A 16,183-nucleotide genomic window follows, 5' to 3' on the forward strand; every position below is an offset into this window, starting at 1 on the left:
ATAGCAATGCTTCGTGGATACAAAAACTGTCCATCAGCTGATTCATTACTACCAAATGAATGAGATCAGGAATCAAGACTTGTATACGATGATTACTAATACAAGCAATATAAACCTGTCCTGTTATAGGAGAAATGGCTGTACCATGAGGACCACTGAATTCTAGTGGTCCACTGCCCTCCTTACCAACTGATGCTGTAAGGTATCTATCCATACTTATTTTCTGGATCCTGTGATTAGTATCAGATACAAGAATGAATTTGTCTGGATTAATGGCTACACCACGAGGACCAGAAAACTTGACATTACCAATTCCTCCTTCCCCTCCTAATGATTTCTCTTTCTATCCTTCTATATCCAGTATTGTTACACAGTGACCTTCATTCTCAGTTATTATTACATGATTATCATCACTTACAGCTACTCTTCAGGGACGGTTAAGGTCGATTATGGCACATACTGAAGTGATGTTGTCAAGGCAAGGATTGAAAGGGATGACTAGTGACGAATCCTTAAGTTTTACCCCTGCTTGAAGGATTACACTGTATCCTATACACTCCAGGATCAGTGCTGGTGGTAGTGACTGTAGTGTGAATGGGTTGATCACTCTTACCAACTGGTACTAGACTACACCTGAGAGAAGAGAGGGGAACAGACAAAAGAGATGAATCTGGTGCCTCCATTGATAGTGAAAATGAAACTGCATTGCCAGCAGGTGTAATACGATCAATCTTGTTCACTCTATATTGTGATGGTATAATAATATCTCCAATGTGATTTAGCGATTTGATATCTTTACTCAACAAAAAGTCCGCTTTTTCCTTTGGATGTAACTCCTCCACATTGATCCCTGCAGTAAATTCACTCACACGCTCCATGATCTGTCTCTTAGACCTCAGGACTTGTTGAGAACTGCCTGTCCTCAGAAATACTCCAAATGGAAGACTCAAAGTCATTTCTGCTGATTTCGTTTGCTCTGAAAGCACCTTTAGTTTAGCATCAGTGACTGACTGACGAAGAACAGCAATCATTTCCTCTACCATTTGATGTATTTCTTCTATGACTCCTCCTCTCTCTCTGATTGCACCCTCTCTTTCTGCTAGAGCAGACAGAACCTTCTTGAGTCCTTCAATTTCCCCTTTTACTGGATTAAGAGAACCTTCCAATTCTTGGCAGTATTTAGTATAACTGGCAGAGACAAAGTCATACTCATGGTCTTTGTGAGTACGGACCGTACAGTCACAACATATAACAACATCACATGTTTCACAATAGAGCTCCATTTTTCTTGTTATGAGTGGAGCAAGTGAGGGTTGCCTCCTGTTTAGCTAGAGCTAGCAATTGAGAAGTAGAAGAGACATCAGAGGCTGTCAGGTCATCTAGACTTGTCAGCTAATGGTGGGCAATGGGAACCCAAATCTTGTGAGCATCCATTATCCATACACTGTTGACAAAAACTTATTGCAGTCTTTGCAGTATCAAGTGGTATTAATTGTAGTACAGTTGTCGCAGGGGACCTGTTGAAGATCAGATGCTTTCTTCATTAGACTGTATATCTCTTTAAAGTTGTTGAGAGTGAATGCTACAGAAATGGCTTCTGCTCCTTCTTCTGGTAACTTGTACAATGACTATAAGTGGGACAGGAGAGGTAATACATGTAGGTCTCATTCTTCTTATCCGAAGGTAATCCCTCCAGACAATGCTGACAGAATGAATGTAGACGAGGTAAAGTCTTAGGGTTGGTATAGTGGTCAAGACACACAGGACAGTTGAGTTGTTCCTCCAGTTTCAGGCGGTTTCAGGAAATGAGAAGAAGATGAAGATGGTTTGGTTGCCATTTCAAGAAAAGAATGCGTGAAACAAGAATGAAAAATTAAGAGAGATAAAGGTAGAAAATAGTGAAGATAAAGCAAGAATGAACGATAAGAAAATTAAGAAGTCGGAATGAACAAGTATGAGAGTAGCCTAGCTGGAAGAGATAACGCTGATGACTGCTTGGAATAATTAATTAATTACTAGTCCCTACAGGAAGTTATGATAGTACATTCCTTTACTATATATATAGCAACCAGTAGTAAAGGTGAATTTACATTAATGAATGAGATTGTAAAATAGAGGAGGAGGAGGAGAAGGGAAGGCAGTGAATGAGTGATGAGAGTTGAGAGAGAGTCCTACTGACCAGATGAAACAACAAAGCCAAATGAATAAAGTAGAAGGAGGAGAAAAAGACTAAAGAAGATCAGCTAGGCACAAAAAATTGGAGATACCTTAAATATATTCAAAGATCTTGTGACTAAAGGAAGTTATGACAGTGCATAATGAATTTCAAATTTACCAGTTAGTAAAGGTCAATAACATAAGGACATAACATAAGGTTTATGGTATAAAGGCGAATTTACATGCTTTACGCTAAAGTTAAACCAGATTCAACTCCTGCGTCAATGTAATGTCAGGACTAGCGTAATATTGTAAATCCACCTTAAGTTGAGCACAAGAACTTGCAATGGTATGAATAAAAATTATTTCAAAAATATCAATTTTATTTGTAATACCAAAGAGGCCTAAAGATGTACATGTAGCTGATAAAAATATTGAGACTACAAAAATTATAACACTCTACGTAGAGTTCTATACACTCACAAAGTTACTTGATATAAATTTCATAGTAACCTACAGGACTGTCATCATTACTGATTCCTTCTCTTCCACACACCATCAGCTCAATATAGTCAGTAGTGGCATTGTTACCATAGTCACAGTGAAACCATGGGATACCAGGAACAATATAACAAGGTGATTTAAGAGAAGCACAATCTTGACCATCCCAGAGTGAATCAGATGTGTGGAGTGTATTAGCAGCAACACTGGTAGGATTAGCAGACTCACAGAAATAATGGTTTTCTACAAAAGATGGGATAGTCTGGGTGCTCCCTGTTGAACATGGACATAGCCATTCATTGTTGAAATAATGTAAGTATCACTTATGCTACATGCTAGTGTCCAGACATGTTGGCGAGGAGACCCACGAGTGATACTAACACCATCAACATAATAAGAATTGATGTCATTAGGTCCTTCATCAAATGCATCTCCTGACCGATATTGATATCCTGTTACTCTACCACATATCTGAGAATAACTGATACCATTAGATGGGAACTGGACTGATACACAACTAGACAAACCATCTGTCCTACCACAAGCTCTAACTCCTCCTGACTGGTACAATTTAAACCCAGAAGGACAGTTCTGTGTAACATGAGTCATATCCAGATATGCTAGTCTTGTCCATTCTCCTTCTGAACCACACAGTGTTCCCATAATTATTGCAGTATATAGAATATGTTTCCTTGGCACCTGCCAGTATATAATAACCTGATTGACTCTTAGGCAGTTGTTCCTGTAGATGCTTACAAGAGGTTGGTAAAGCAGTTGATTCATTTTTAGTACTAATAGTTCTTGTGCTATAGTAGTATATCATCAGCCACTCCAGCAGTAGAGGTACTTGTGTCATGTAGATTAGACAATGTTAATGAGCTTTTGTACAGAATCACTTGTTGTTTTAAGATTTATTTATTAAGTTCAGTGAAGTTAGTATTGTTCTGAAATAATTGAAAGGTATTTTGTGTTACACCATCAGCCCATTCATCAAAGTGTGGAAGTTTCTGACTAACTTTAGATACTATATCATTTGCCCATTCATTTAAGTTAGGATATCCATTGTTGCCAGTAATAGCTCCAACAGTAGCTCCAGTAGTAGTACATACTGCATCTCTTGTAAACTGAGCCAGTAACAAGTAAAGGATGCCAACCGGTAGTATTACTATCATTGACAGTAACACTGTATATATGATTGTTTCTTTCCATGTTGCTTGCTCTCTTTTCTTTATATTCTTAGGCTCTTCGACTCTCCTCTCTTCAACAGCTGAGACTTGACAAAGCTCATATAAATTTTCATCTGTGATAGAATCATGTCTTAGACCCTGATACACTTGCTTCTCTTCCATTGTTTCCGTAGTAATACTTATCAAGTTATGAAAGCTATATAAATATTCAATGAGATGATTCTGACTAATTTACTGATTATAAAGTATTCATATTCCCAATGTGTTCCTATACACAACTAAATGCATGAGAAGTTTTTGTAGTTGTCATTAATTAAGGCAATAACCTGAGGCTAATGATGACATATTGGGCAATAGTAGTTAATGCAATGATTGCATGTATTCCACACATTTTAGCTGAAATTGATTTTGTTAACATTGATATTAACTGCACTGCCTTTTTTATATTATAAACAATAACATAAGGATAATGATATGATGATGATTGATAAAGTGATCTATTTCTCACTGGGGTGTTATAACATGCACTTATGGTGCTTGATGATGAATTTTGTAGAGACTGAGCACATAATTATATCTCCTTGTACAAAATACTGGCTATATGAGGTATTTAAAACAACCCACAAGTAGTTGCTTATGAGGAAATTTTAATGGCATGTACATGTACAGTACATGTACATTTACACTGGTTGCTATGGTAAAGCAGGATTCATAGTAACTACTTTATCACAAGATCTTTGAATATATTTAAGGTACCGCCCACTTTTGTCTCTAGCTGACCTTCTCCTCCTTCTGCGCTCTTCATTTAGTCTTTTTGTAAGCCTGATTATTAGAACACTCTCACTTTATTTTGCATTCTCAATCATTCCAACTTCTTTCATATTGTTTGTTCTTGCTTTATCTTCAATACCTGTTCTGCTTTACAGTACATACACAATTTTATTGCTTTCTGGGCATGGCAACCAAACCATATTCATCTTCTCCTGGTCTCAGACTGAAATTGGAGGAGCGACTCACCTGTCCTGTGTGTCTTGATCACTACACCAACCCTAAGACTTTACCTTGTCTACATTCATTCTGTCAGCACTGTCTGGAGGGATTACCTCTGGATAAGAAGAATGAGACCTATTACCTCTCTTGTCCCACTTGTTGTCATCATACAGAGTTACCAAAAGAAGGAGTAGGAGCCTTTCCTGTAGCATTTCACCTCAACGATCTCAAAGAGATGTACAGTCTAACAAAAAAGACAAAAGATTTTCCAAATTCTGTAGAAGCCACATGTAGTGATCATGGAAAGCCTTTGGAGTTCTTTTGTGAAACATGTGATACAGTAATCTGTTCTCACTGCTTAGTTTTTAATCACAAGCATCATGAATGTGAATTAATCTCTGATAATTATACCAAACTCTGTCAAAAGTTAAAAGAATGTTTATCACCAGTTAAAGGAAAGAAGGAAGCACTCAAGAAGTTCCTATCTGATCTAGCGGAGAGAGAGGGTGAGATTAGAAAAAGAGGAGAAGAAATCTTGGAAGAAATACATGAAATGGTAGAGGAAATGATGAATGTTCTTCGTCTATCAGAGAGAAAACTGACTGAGCAGGCAAAGAGGGTCACTGATGATAAACTGAAGGTGCTGTCAGAGCAGATGAAATCAACAGAAATGAGTTTGAAGATTTTTGAGGATTTTGAAGATTATGTGGAACAGAGTCTGAAGACAGGCAGTCCACAACAAGTCCTTAGGTTTAAAAAACAGATGATGGAGCGTATGAGTGAAGTTACTGCAGGGGTCAATGTAGAGGAGTTACAACCAAAGGAAAAAGCTGACTTTTTGTTGAGTAAAGATATTAAATTGCTACATCACATTGGAGATATTATTTCAGAGACTTCTGTACTACAGCAGTGTAGAGTGAAAAAGATTAATTGTATTGGCAAAACAGCTTCGTTTTCACTATCAATGGAATCGCCAGATTTTTCTCTTTTGTCTGTCCCCCTCTCTTCTCTCAGGTGTAGTCTAGTACCAGTTGGTAAAGGTGATCAATTCATTCACACAGTCACTACCACCAGCAGTGACCCTGGAGTGTATAGGATACAGTGTAACTCTTCAACACATGGTGTTTATACAGTAAAAGTACAAGTATATGATGTACAACTTGAGGATACCTCGGTAATAGTCCCTTTTAATCCTTACCTTGATGACATCACCCCAGTACATACTATAACTGATCTTAAGCGTCCCTGGGGAGTTGCTATAACTCCTGATAATCATGTTATATTAACTGAGAATTGGAGTCACTGTGTAACAATGCTAGATAGAAAAGGAAAGAAAGTGAAATCATTAGGAGGGAAAGGAGGAGGGGGTAAAGTTAAGTTTTTTTCTCCTCGTGGTGTAGCTATTACTCCAGACAAATTCATACTTGTGTCTGATAGTCACAGGATCCAGAAGTTAAACATGGTTGGATACCGAATAACGTCAATTGGTAAGGAGGGCAGTGGACCACTACAATTCAAGCATCCTTCTGGTATAGCCATTTTCCCTCTCACGGGGCAAGTTTATATTGCTGATGCTGGTAATCATCGCATACAAGTTTTTAATCCTGATTTAACCTTCTCTCATTCATTTGGTAGTGAAGGATCAGCTGATGGACAGTTTAAGTATCCCCTAGACATTGCTATTGACAGTCAAGGATTAGTGTATGTTGCTGACAGTTGGAATCATCGCATTCAGAAGTTCTCTCCAGATGGAATGTTTATGGGTCAGTTTGGTACTAGAGGATCTGATCCTGGACAGCTTAATAGTCCAGTTGGTATAACAATAGACACTGCAGCTACTAGTCTAGTGTATGTTAGTGAAGAGGGCAATAATCGCATCTCAGTGTTCACTAGTGATGATGTTTTTGTTAGCCTGTTTGGAAGTATAGGCAGTAATATTGACAAGTTTAATGGCCCTAATGGATTAACATTTAATGAAGATGGATTCTTGTATATTTGTGATTTTAGTAATAGCCGACTTGTTGTTTATTAAAGTGATGATTTGTTTTTTCTTGAATTATTATAATAATAATGTGACAATTTATGTACATTTGTATGTTGTATTTTTATTTTGACAAGTACATTTATGTTGCTACAAGTACAATATCAAACATAAATACTCTAGGAGGTCATTATGGCTATCTTCGCTTCCATTGTTTCATTTTTCTACCCTAGTTTATTGCAAATTCTTCATTTTTATCACTCACTTTTGCTGTACCTTTATTTACCTTCATCTAACTACATTGTATCTTCTATAAGATAGCTCATACACATCTATTGTATTAATTTGTTAATCCTAGTGTATACATGTGTATGTACATGTACAGTGGTTGCTAAAACTCACTATGTACTACATCTATCATAACTTCCTTCAGTCACAAGATCTTTCAATATATTTAAAGCATCACCCACTTTTTGTGTCTAAAGGAAAAGCTTACCTTCTTTAGCCTTTCTCTCCTCCTTCCACTCTCTTCATTTCTTCTGTTGTTGTATCTGGTCATTAGGACTCTCTTTCATGACTCATTCACTGCCTTCCTCCTCCACCTCTACTTTGTTGTGCACTCTCGTTCATTCATTCTTGCTCTACTGTCTTCTACCTTATCTCTACTGAATTTATGTACACAATTTTATTCTTTTCTTAAAATGGCAACCAAACCATCTTCTGGCCTCAGACTGAAACTGGAGGAGCGGCTCACCTGTCCTGTGTGTCTTGACTACTTTACCAACCCTAAGATCCTACCCTGCCATCACTCATTCTGTCAGCACTGTCTGGAGGGATTACCATTGGATAAGATGAACGAGACCTATTACCTCTCTTGTCCCACTTGTCGTCATTGTACTGAATTACCAGAGGAAGGAGTAGGAGACTTTCCTGTAGCATTCCACCTCAATGACCTCAAAGAGATGTACAGTCTAACAAAGAAGACAGCAGATTTTTCAATTCCTCAAGCGGCCACATGTAGTGATCATGGAAAGCCTTTGGAGCTATTCTGTGAAACATGTGATACGATGATCTGTGTTAACTGCTCAGTTCGTAATCACAAGCATCATGAATATGACTTAATTGCTGACAGTTACACTATAAATTGTCAAAAGTTAAAAGAATGTCTATCACCAGTTGAGAGAAAGAAGGAAGGACTCAAAAAGTTCCTGTCTGATTTAGCACAGAGAGAGGGTGAGATCAGAGAGAGAGGAGAAGAAATTTTAAAAGAAATACATGAAATGGTAGAGGAAATGATGAATGTTCTTCGTCAGTCAGAGAGGAAACTGACTGAGCAGGCAAAGAGGGTCACTGATGATAAACTAAAGGTGCTGTCGGAGCAAACAAAATCAGCAGAAATGAGTTTGAGTCTTCTTGAGAGTTTTGAGGATTATGTGGAACAGAGTCTGAAGACAGACAGTCCTCAACAAGTCCTGAGGTGTAAGAATCAGATGATGGAATGTATGACTGAAGTTACGGCACAGATCAATGTGGAGAAGTTACATCCAAAGGAAAAAGCTGACTTTGTATTGAGTAAAGATATCAAATCGCTACAGCATATTGGTGATATTGTCTCACTACAGCAGTATGAAGTGAAGAAGATTGATTGTATTATACCTGCTTGCAGGGAAGTTTCATTTTTACTATCAATGGAGGCACAAGATTCATCTCTTCTGTCTGTTCCCCTCTCTTCTCTCAGGTGTCGTCTAGTACCAGTTGGTAAAGGTGGTCAACCCATTCACACTACAGTTACCACTAGCACTGATCCTAGAGTGTATAGGATACAGTGTAACCCTTTAACACGTGGTACTCATGCTGTAAAAGTACAAGTATATGATGTACTACTTAATGATACCTCAATGGTTATTCCTTTCAATCCTTACCTTGATAACATCACTCCAGTACATACTATAACTGAGCTTAAGCGTCCCTGGGGAGTTGCTATAAGTGATGATAATCTTCTTATAATAACGGAGTATTGTGGTCACTGTGTAACAATACTAGATAAAGAAGGAAAAAAGGTGATATCATTAGGAGGAGAAGAAGGAAGTGGTAATGTCAAGTTTTCTTATCCTCGTGGTGTAGCCATTACTCCAGACAAATTTATTCTTGTGTCTGATAGTCACAGGATCCAGAAGATAAGTATGGATGGATACCGTATAGCATCAGTTGGTCAGAAGGGCAGTGGACCGCTACAATTCAAGTATCCTCGTGGTATAGCCATTTCTCCTATATTAGGACATTTTTATATTGCTGATGAGGATAATCATCGTATACAGGTCTTGAATCCTGATTTAACCTTCTCTCATTCATTTGGCAGTAGAGGATCAGCTAATGGGCAGTTTCAGCATCCACGTGACATTGCTATTGACAATCAAGGACTAATTTATGTTACTGATCTGTGTAATCATCGCATTCAAAAGTTCTCTCCAGATGGAAAGTTTGTGGGTCACTTTTGGCACAGAAGGATCTGGTCCTGGACAGCTTAATACTCCAGTTGGTATAGCAATAGATACTGCAGCTACTAGTCTAGTGTATGTTAGTGAATTGGGCAATAATCGTATATCAGTCTTTACTAGTGATGGCGTGTTTGTTAGTAGTTTTGGAAGGTGGGGTAGTAATAATTATAAGTTTTATAGTCCTTATGGATTAACATTTGATGAAGATGAATTCTTGTATGTTTGTGATCATGACAATGGGCAACTTGTTGTTTATTAAACAATTTTTATATTTTAAAATTAATTTATAACTATACATTGAAATGACGAATCCAAGCAGACCAGAGGGACCAGTGATTGTTCTCATTAAAATAAACACGTAAAAACTTAAAATAAAGCAATTCCATTTTTCCTCATTCAGCATCACTGTATATACTGTACATGATGTAGTTATAATTCACGATAATTGCATTATAAAGCTCCACCCTCTGTTACACCCTGACGCATATGTACATGTACGTATAAAGATAACTACATACTTCTTTATTATCAATTATTATCATTATTTTTTATACAGTGATTGAAAAGGAGTACTCTAGTTGTATATATAGCAAGAACCTTTTGCGGCCCAAAATTTTAATTTTTTCAAAATTCATTAAAATGCAATCCACCAAAATCAATTAAATACATTTCAACATGGCCAAAAAAGATAGATTTTTTTTATTGATCTGCAAAATGTTTGGGCCAAAAAAATATCTCACTATATGGAATTACTGGTGGCCTTCAGTGAGTTTTAGGCAGGGGTGTATTAATGGGGGACTAAAAGGGGAGCACCCCTCTCATGGCTGGGATTAGAGAATTCTTTAAGGCCTGGTGTCTCATATCACTGCTAAGTGTCTTAAGAAAATTATTTAACACACTTGACAATCATTTCAGCCTCAATTTCAACATTTTCCAGTACTTTAAAGGGCAATAGGAAGAGCCAGCTTGCCTCAAATTACCATATGACCTGCCTATTATTAAGAACAATCTTTGAAAATGGTGAAAAACAATATTTTAGTGCATCAATTAAGTAATCAGGCTTGATTCATTGAATTTGGGCATGCAGTAAAACTGAATCAGCATGATTCTTGTCTGTGTAGTAGTACCAAATTCAAAAAATTTTCCCTCCAAAATTACCTGCTGTATATAGTAACCTGCACATAAAGGATCAACGCCTACATGTATAACAGACATGCAAGCTGTCTTGTACCATAGTGTGTGTTATATAGAGGCTACACTGTACTAAAATTTTGTGTGGGCAACAGATACATGTAGATCTATATTGATTATTTTTAAAATGATTCTCTTAAATTATAATAATAATGATAATAAGACCTACTGGCATCTTTATCCTATCATGGCCTCTGGGTCGTCCAGTAGCTTTGGATGTCGCTGTTGTTTCTCCACTGTATTAGCAGACCCTCTCACAAGTTGCTTCAGAGAGTGGATATGCCCTTCTTGTTGCTGAGGTGCTCAAGAATGTTGTGCATTTGGAGGAGTGCCGTAGGATTGGGGTCATCTTTCAGCCTCTAGCTGTGGAGGCTCTGGGGAGGTTAAAGTAAGGGAGCTGTTTCTGTGCTTCGCACCATTAGTGGTCATCTGACCTCTCACAGGGGACTAGATCAGCAGGAAGTGTCCTTGCATCTTTTTCAGAGACTTTCTCTTGCTTTGTGGTGCACTAATGTTAAGCTGCTCTCCTGTCCTTCCACCTGATGTGGATGGGCAGACCTGACTCTTTTTTCCAGCTCTTATTAACATTATTTCTTTATTTTTGTTTTTTTTCTCATAGGGCTTTCTCCCTCCTAGTTTCCCTTTTTTGTTTTTTTAAATAATAGTAGTGCTTTGTTTTGCTTTTGATAATAATAATAATAATAACAATAATAATAATAGTAATAGTAATAATAATAATAGAAAATATTTATAGAGAAAAAGTACACATAATAAATAGCACAATTAAAGCAATAATAATTGTTTTTTAAAGGTAATAATAATAATAATAATAATAATAATAATAATAATAATAATAGCTAATAGGTGGTATGAGCATAAGCCAGAGGGAGTGATAGAAGGTAACGATGTAAAGATATTATGGGATTTCATGGTCCAATGTGATCGATATATAAAACATAGGAAGCCTGACATAATTGTTATTGATAAAAAAAAAAGCAACACTGTGCCATAATTGACATAGCTATACCAGGAGATTCTAGAGTTAAAAAGAAGGAGGAGGAAAAAATTAGTAAATATCAGAACTTGAAGTATGAAATGGCAACTTTATGGAAAATGAAGAAGGTCAAGGTCATACCAGTAATAGTTGGAGCATTAGGAGCTGTGTCGCGTAACATCAAGGAATGGTTTAAGAGGATAGGCATATTTGTAAGGATTGAGCACATCCAGAAGACAGCATTGTTAGGAACTGCTAACATCATAAGACGAACTCTTACTTAAACTTTGTATTTTAATGTACCTTTGCTTACTTGTTGTAAGCTGATATATCAATTTTATTCCACCTTGCTTACGCAAGTTGTGTCTTATTATCAAATAATAATAATGATGATAATAATAACAATAATAATAATCATAAAAACAATAATAATAATAAGTAAAGCAATAATGATAATAATGATAATAATAATAATAATAACAATAAACAATACATTTATTTTCATATTTTTCCTTTGTAGATTAGAGCTAATTGGTGTTAAACTGTATATGTATAATGAACAGATGTATAATACAGACTAAATAATACAACCCACCAAATGAAAGTCGTCATTATAATCTATACATACTATATATCAGGTAATTATTAGTATTTTATTATTGTTGTTGTTTGTAAAGTCTCCTCATTATTTATAGTATGGTACTTCATTAAGTGGAAGCTAGAGAATATTTATCAGCATGGGAAAATAAGTAATTACAAGGATGAGGGAGAGGGTGAGAATTACAGGAGGCTTTTGTACATGTGTACATATACATGTATGCCAGTATCAGATGCCAGTCAGTGATACGCTTACTTTTATTATTAAAAATTTTACAACGAGACATCATTTATAACACATGGTATAATGAAAACTTCCCTCCCATTTCATTAGTTTCTGTCTATCAAATCACGTTAAAAGTATAATGTACGTCAGTAAGCTTTTTGTGTTGATAAAATGAGCTCTTCATTTTTATTATCTTTTAAATTAATTAGTAAGCACATATACACATATACACATCATGTATTGTAGTAAGGGTATGTTTTTGTTGGGGGATTTTGAAAATGATTTATAGTGATCATTAGGTTAAATTTAAAATTAATATGTGCCTGTATCGACATGTACATACATATGTACCTGTTTATTTCTTTTTATTATTTTTTAGAATTTATTTGAGTCTTCTGATAACTTTGATCTTGTTCAAATCATAGATATTAGAGTAAAATGAAAAATTACTGAATTGATCAATTTATTATAAATTATGAACATATTGACGAGGAGACAAAACAAATCTGTTAAATAACAAGCAGATGTCAATTATTACGGGTCAGTGGTCATGTGACAATTGCATATTATTTAAAATGTAATGTAATACACAGGTACTGTATAGATAGTAATTAGCCAATTGCTTAACTTTCGGTAATTGGCGGCAAATTTTTATTTTACAACATTATGTAAGTATATGTGTACATGGCTAGTGTGCATACACTAACAGGTCAGGTGTACAGAGTATGTATCTTAGTATACTGATGTGGAGCGAGGGTTACTGAATGTACATGTATATAAATTTTGTATATGATGATTAGAAGCCAAGACAGAGCAGAGGCTTCTAATCAACAAACATCCAAGCGTATACAAAACATCTGTAGTTTATGGTGTGTGGGTGTATGAAAGGCACTCAGTAGTGTAACAATATCAGTATTGGCAGTTAGTCTAAAGCTATGTTTACTATTATACGTTGTGACATCATTAGATTTAATGCAACACAAAATCAGCCCAGCCCATATTTGGTCTTATGTTGCATGCAACATAAACAATGACACAGGTGAAATTGTGTATATTGTAAACCTAGCCTTATTATGGCTTACTATGGTATACTACCCTTGCTGTGGTCTCCACTGCATAAACTTGTGGCAGTGCCTTTGATACACCCACACACTATGATACAAATTTGTGGTACATTGCTACAGAAGCAAACTTTATAGATAAAGTAGCAGTATCTATTTGACATTGCTACTCTTCACTGTGTTAAATCAATGAGTACTACATGGAGCCCATTTCATCACCACCTATTGCATGTAATCTTGCAAGCATATCTATCTATGTATGACCAATTGTGTTCGACTTGCTTTAATTTGATTGACAACTGCCCTGACTCGTGACTGTTATATAGGTGAGCACCCTGCAATGTAGGCATATGTCCTTGCAGCTCCTTTGATATTTTTACAAAAAATAAAAGCAATTTTTAAAAGATCTAAGTAATCTAAGTAGCATTATAAGTAAAATATGATAAAATAAACTGCTGAATATATAAACATTTACAAATGTTATTGAATATAGTTTATTTTCACCTACCATTGCATTAATTACTTTAAAACCATAGCAAATACGTTGCTCCTTACTATAAAAAGAATTTTATGCTTCTAGAGACTTGAAGGCAGCAGAAATGTTTTGGTCTGGACTACTTATACTTTTTGTTTTACATTTTACTAATGGTAAGACAGCAGTAAATAATGCCGTTGCTCTTACATACACTGAAGTAGATGGTATAGTAGTATTAATACTGCTGTTGATGTTGTTTCTTTATATTTTTGTACTTATCTGTTTTAGGCTGCAGAGAAGTTGTCTCTGATCTTGTCATATTAATAGATGAGTCTACTAGTATTTCACCCAAAGATTTTGAAGTGGAGAAACAGTTTGCAGCTAACATAACTAATCAGTTCTTTGATAGCAAAGGGATGACACATGCAGCTGTCATCAGATTCAGTGACACTGAACGTACACTAGTCATAAGTCATTTAGGAGATGTCAACAATCCTGTTATATTAAAAGAAATTATACTAGCAATTAGTAATAATGACTCTGACTTTGGTAGGGGTGCATCCACACATCACAAAGATGCCATGATACTAGCTAGAGAACAACTTAGAGACCGAGGGAGAAATGGGGTAAGAAAAATCATTATATTCATAACAGATGGTCTTCCTGAGGATGAGAATAGTCGTATAAAAGGGTCTAATTCACCACAGTCTGCTATTGGGGAGGCGACTTTTGCAAGGAGTGAAGGGGTTGAAATTTTCTGTATTGGTGCCTTCTATCCTAATACAATAGTGAATGCAACACTGGAACTGATAGCTATTGCAGGAGATCCTAACAGAGTTATTGTGACTAACTTTGAAAGTCTTAACAACTCACTGGCTGACAGAGTCACTGAAAAAATTTGTGACTATAGTAAGTATTAGAGCTAGCTAGTCTATGCTTGTAAATCATTCAAACTCTCCTAACTAAAAATTTTTAACTTAATAATTTTGTATTTTAATTTTTATCTCAGTGCAATCATCAAGTGACACTTTGCCCATGCAGAGTTCAATAGGCAATGAAGGACAGATAACCCAAGTGTCAAGTGTACCAAAAAGCCAAACTCTTGGTACAAGCATAGGTATTAAACTATTATCATTGCATTATTGAGCTATCAACATGATTTTAGCTCAGTTGCTGACTATAACAAGTTGTACATCATCAAGTTTAGTACCATCAACAAGTATCCTATCATCATTGATAAATGATCCATCAGGTTAGATACATCTATGAGTATACACTTGTTGTTATTGTCAATTATTAGTTACAAGTTCAATACAAGATAATGAAGGTGCAGGCACTGTAGGCCCAGTGAATGGCATGATTATTGCAGCACTTGTGATCTCAGGATTGAGTCCATTACTGATCATTATATTGATAGTTGTATTATTTGCTGTTCTTCTCTATTTGTAAGTGTCATTCATTGGACAGTACATTGTTTTTAATATTTTATCATTTAGGAAAAAACTCAAAAAAACAGTGTCTAAATCTAGTAACAGCTCTGTTGGTAATGAGACAAGCAATATGGCTTTTGATACAAATGTGAGCTATGAAACACATAAGATACAAAATGAGTATGTTAACAACACATTATGATTATAATTTAAATGCTATTAATAGGATAGCTACTTCATTTGTGTATGAAGAAATTAATAACTATCAAATGTCAAGAAAACAATAAAAATCAAAATACTCATCAATTATTAATTATAAGATAGAGACAACTAAGATTATCAGTTTATTGTATATTAATGGTAATATACTTTCCAATATTTTAATCCTGGCTGCAAATTTAACCTATTAAACAAAGAAAGCTATACTCCTACACACTGTGTGTGTATTAACAGTAGACATAGTTCACTTGGTATACGGATAATCAAAGCTACAGTATAATACTACCAAATTTGATAGTAAATGAACAGCGCATGAGAAATAACACAGTAAGTGACTATTATTGTCAGATATTCTGCTGTAGCAAAATATCTCCATATAAAGATTCCTATACTTTTGTCAGGTCCCATCATTATGTCCAGTGATACTAGCTCATAGCCTAAGAGTACATGGGATCATCTAGTGGGTATACCTATAGTGGAGCTGGGTTGCATATATTCTGCTCAGACTCAGTTGAGTATCTACTTCCATTAAGAAGTTTTTGGATATTATCTATATTAGGCTAGTTATGCTGCTTCTATTTTTTATTGTATTATTTTTAATCTTTATCAATGTAATAGAACTTACTACCTGGTCTTTGTCTGGTTGTACCTGGTCCAGGAGTAATTTATGCAGTAG

The 16,183-nt window shown here is 35.7% G+C and overlaps 3 protein-coding genes across 3 annotated transcripts; all 3 read left to right on the forward strand.

Moving 5' to 3' along the window:
- The first annotated feature begins 5,918 nt into the window (after nucleotides 1–5,918).
- On the forward strand, nucleotides 5,919–7,146 carry LOC105314117 (E3 ubiquitin-protein ligase TRIM71-like). Its single transcript, XM_020001218.1, has one exon. The coding sequence runs from the start codon at nucleotides 6,148–6,150 to the stop codon at nucleotides 6,865–6,867; it is 720 nt and encodes a 239-aa protein (XP_019856777.1). The 5' UTR covers nucleotides 5,919–6,147; the 3' UTR covers nucleotides 6,868–7,146.
- Nucleotides 7,147–7,517: 371 nt separating this feature from the next.
- LOC100641563 (RING finger protein nhl-1-like) lies at nucleotides 7,518–9,573 on the forward strand. Its single transcript, XM_011408085.1, has 3 exons — nucleotides 7,518–7,780; nucleotides 8,978–9,245; nucleotides 9,289–9,573. Exons 1-3 carry the CDS (start codon nucleotides 7,518–7,520, stop codon nucleotides 9,571–9,573), a joined length of 816 nt encoding a protein of 271 aa, XP_011406387.1.
- A 2,493-nt stretch (nucleotides 9,574–12,066) lies between these two features.
- Nucleotides 12,067–15,690, forward strand: LOC109585223 (uncharacterized). Its single transcript, XM_020001217.1, has 8 exons — nucleotides 12,067–12,137; nucleotides 13,964–14,031; nucleotides 14,147–14,767; nucleotides 14,868–14,975; nucleotides 15,024–15,110; nucleotides 15,159–15,303; nucleotides 15,355–15,468; nucleotides 15,515–15,690. Exons 2-8 carry the CDS (start codon nucleotides 13,983–13,985, stop codon nucleotides 15,573–15,575), a joined length of 1,185 nt encoding a protein of 394 aa, XP_019856776.1. The 5' UTR covers nucleotides 12,067–12,137; nucleotides 13,964–13,982; the 3' UTR covers nucleotides 15,576–15,690.
- Nucleotides 15,691–16,183: the final 493 nt, after the last annotated feature.

This window comes from Amphimedon queenslandica, unplaced genomic scaffold (assembly GCF_000090795.2).
Source record: "Amphimedon queenslandica unplaced genomic scaffold, v1.1 AMPQUscaffold_13099, whole genome shotgun sequence".
In the NCBI taxonomy this organism is placed as follows: domain Eukaryota; kingdom Metazoa; phylum Porifera; class Demospongiae; order Haplosclerida; family Niphatidae; genus Amphimedon; species Amphimedon queenslandica.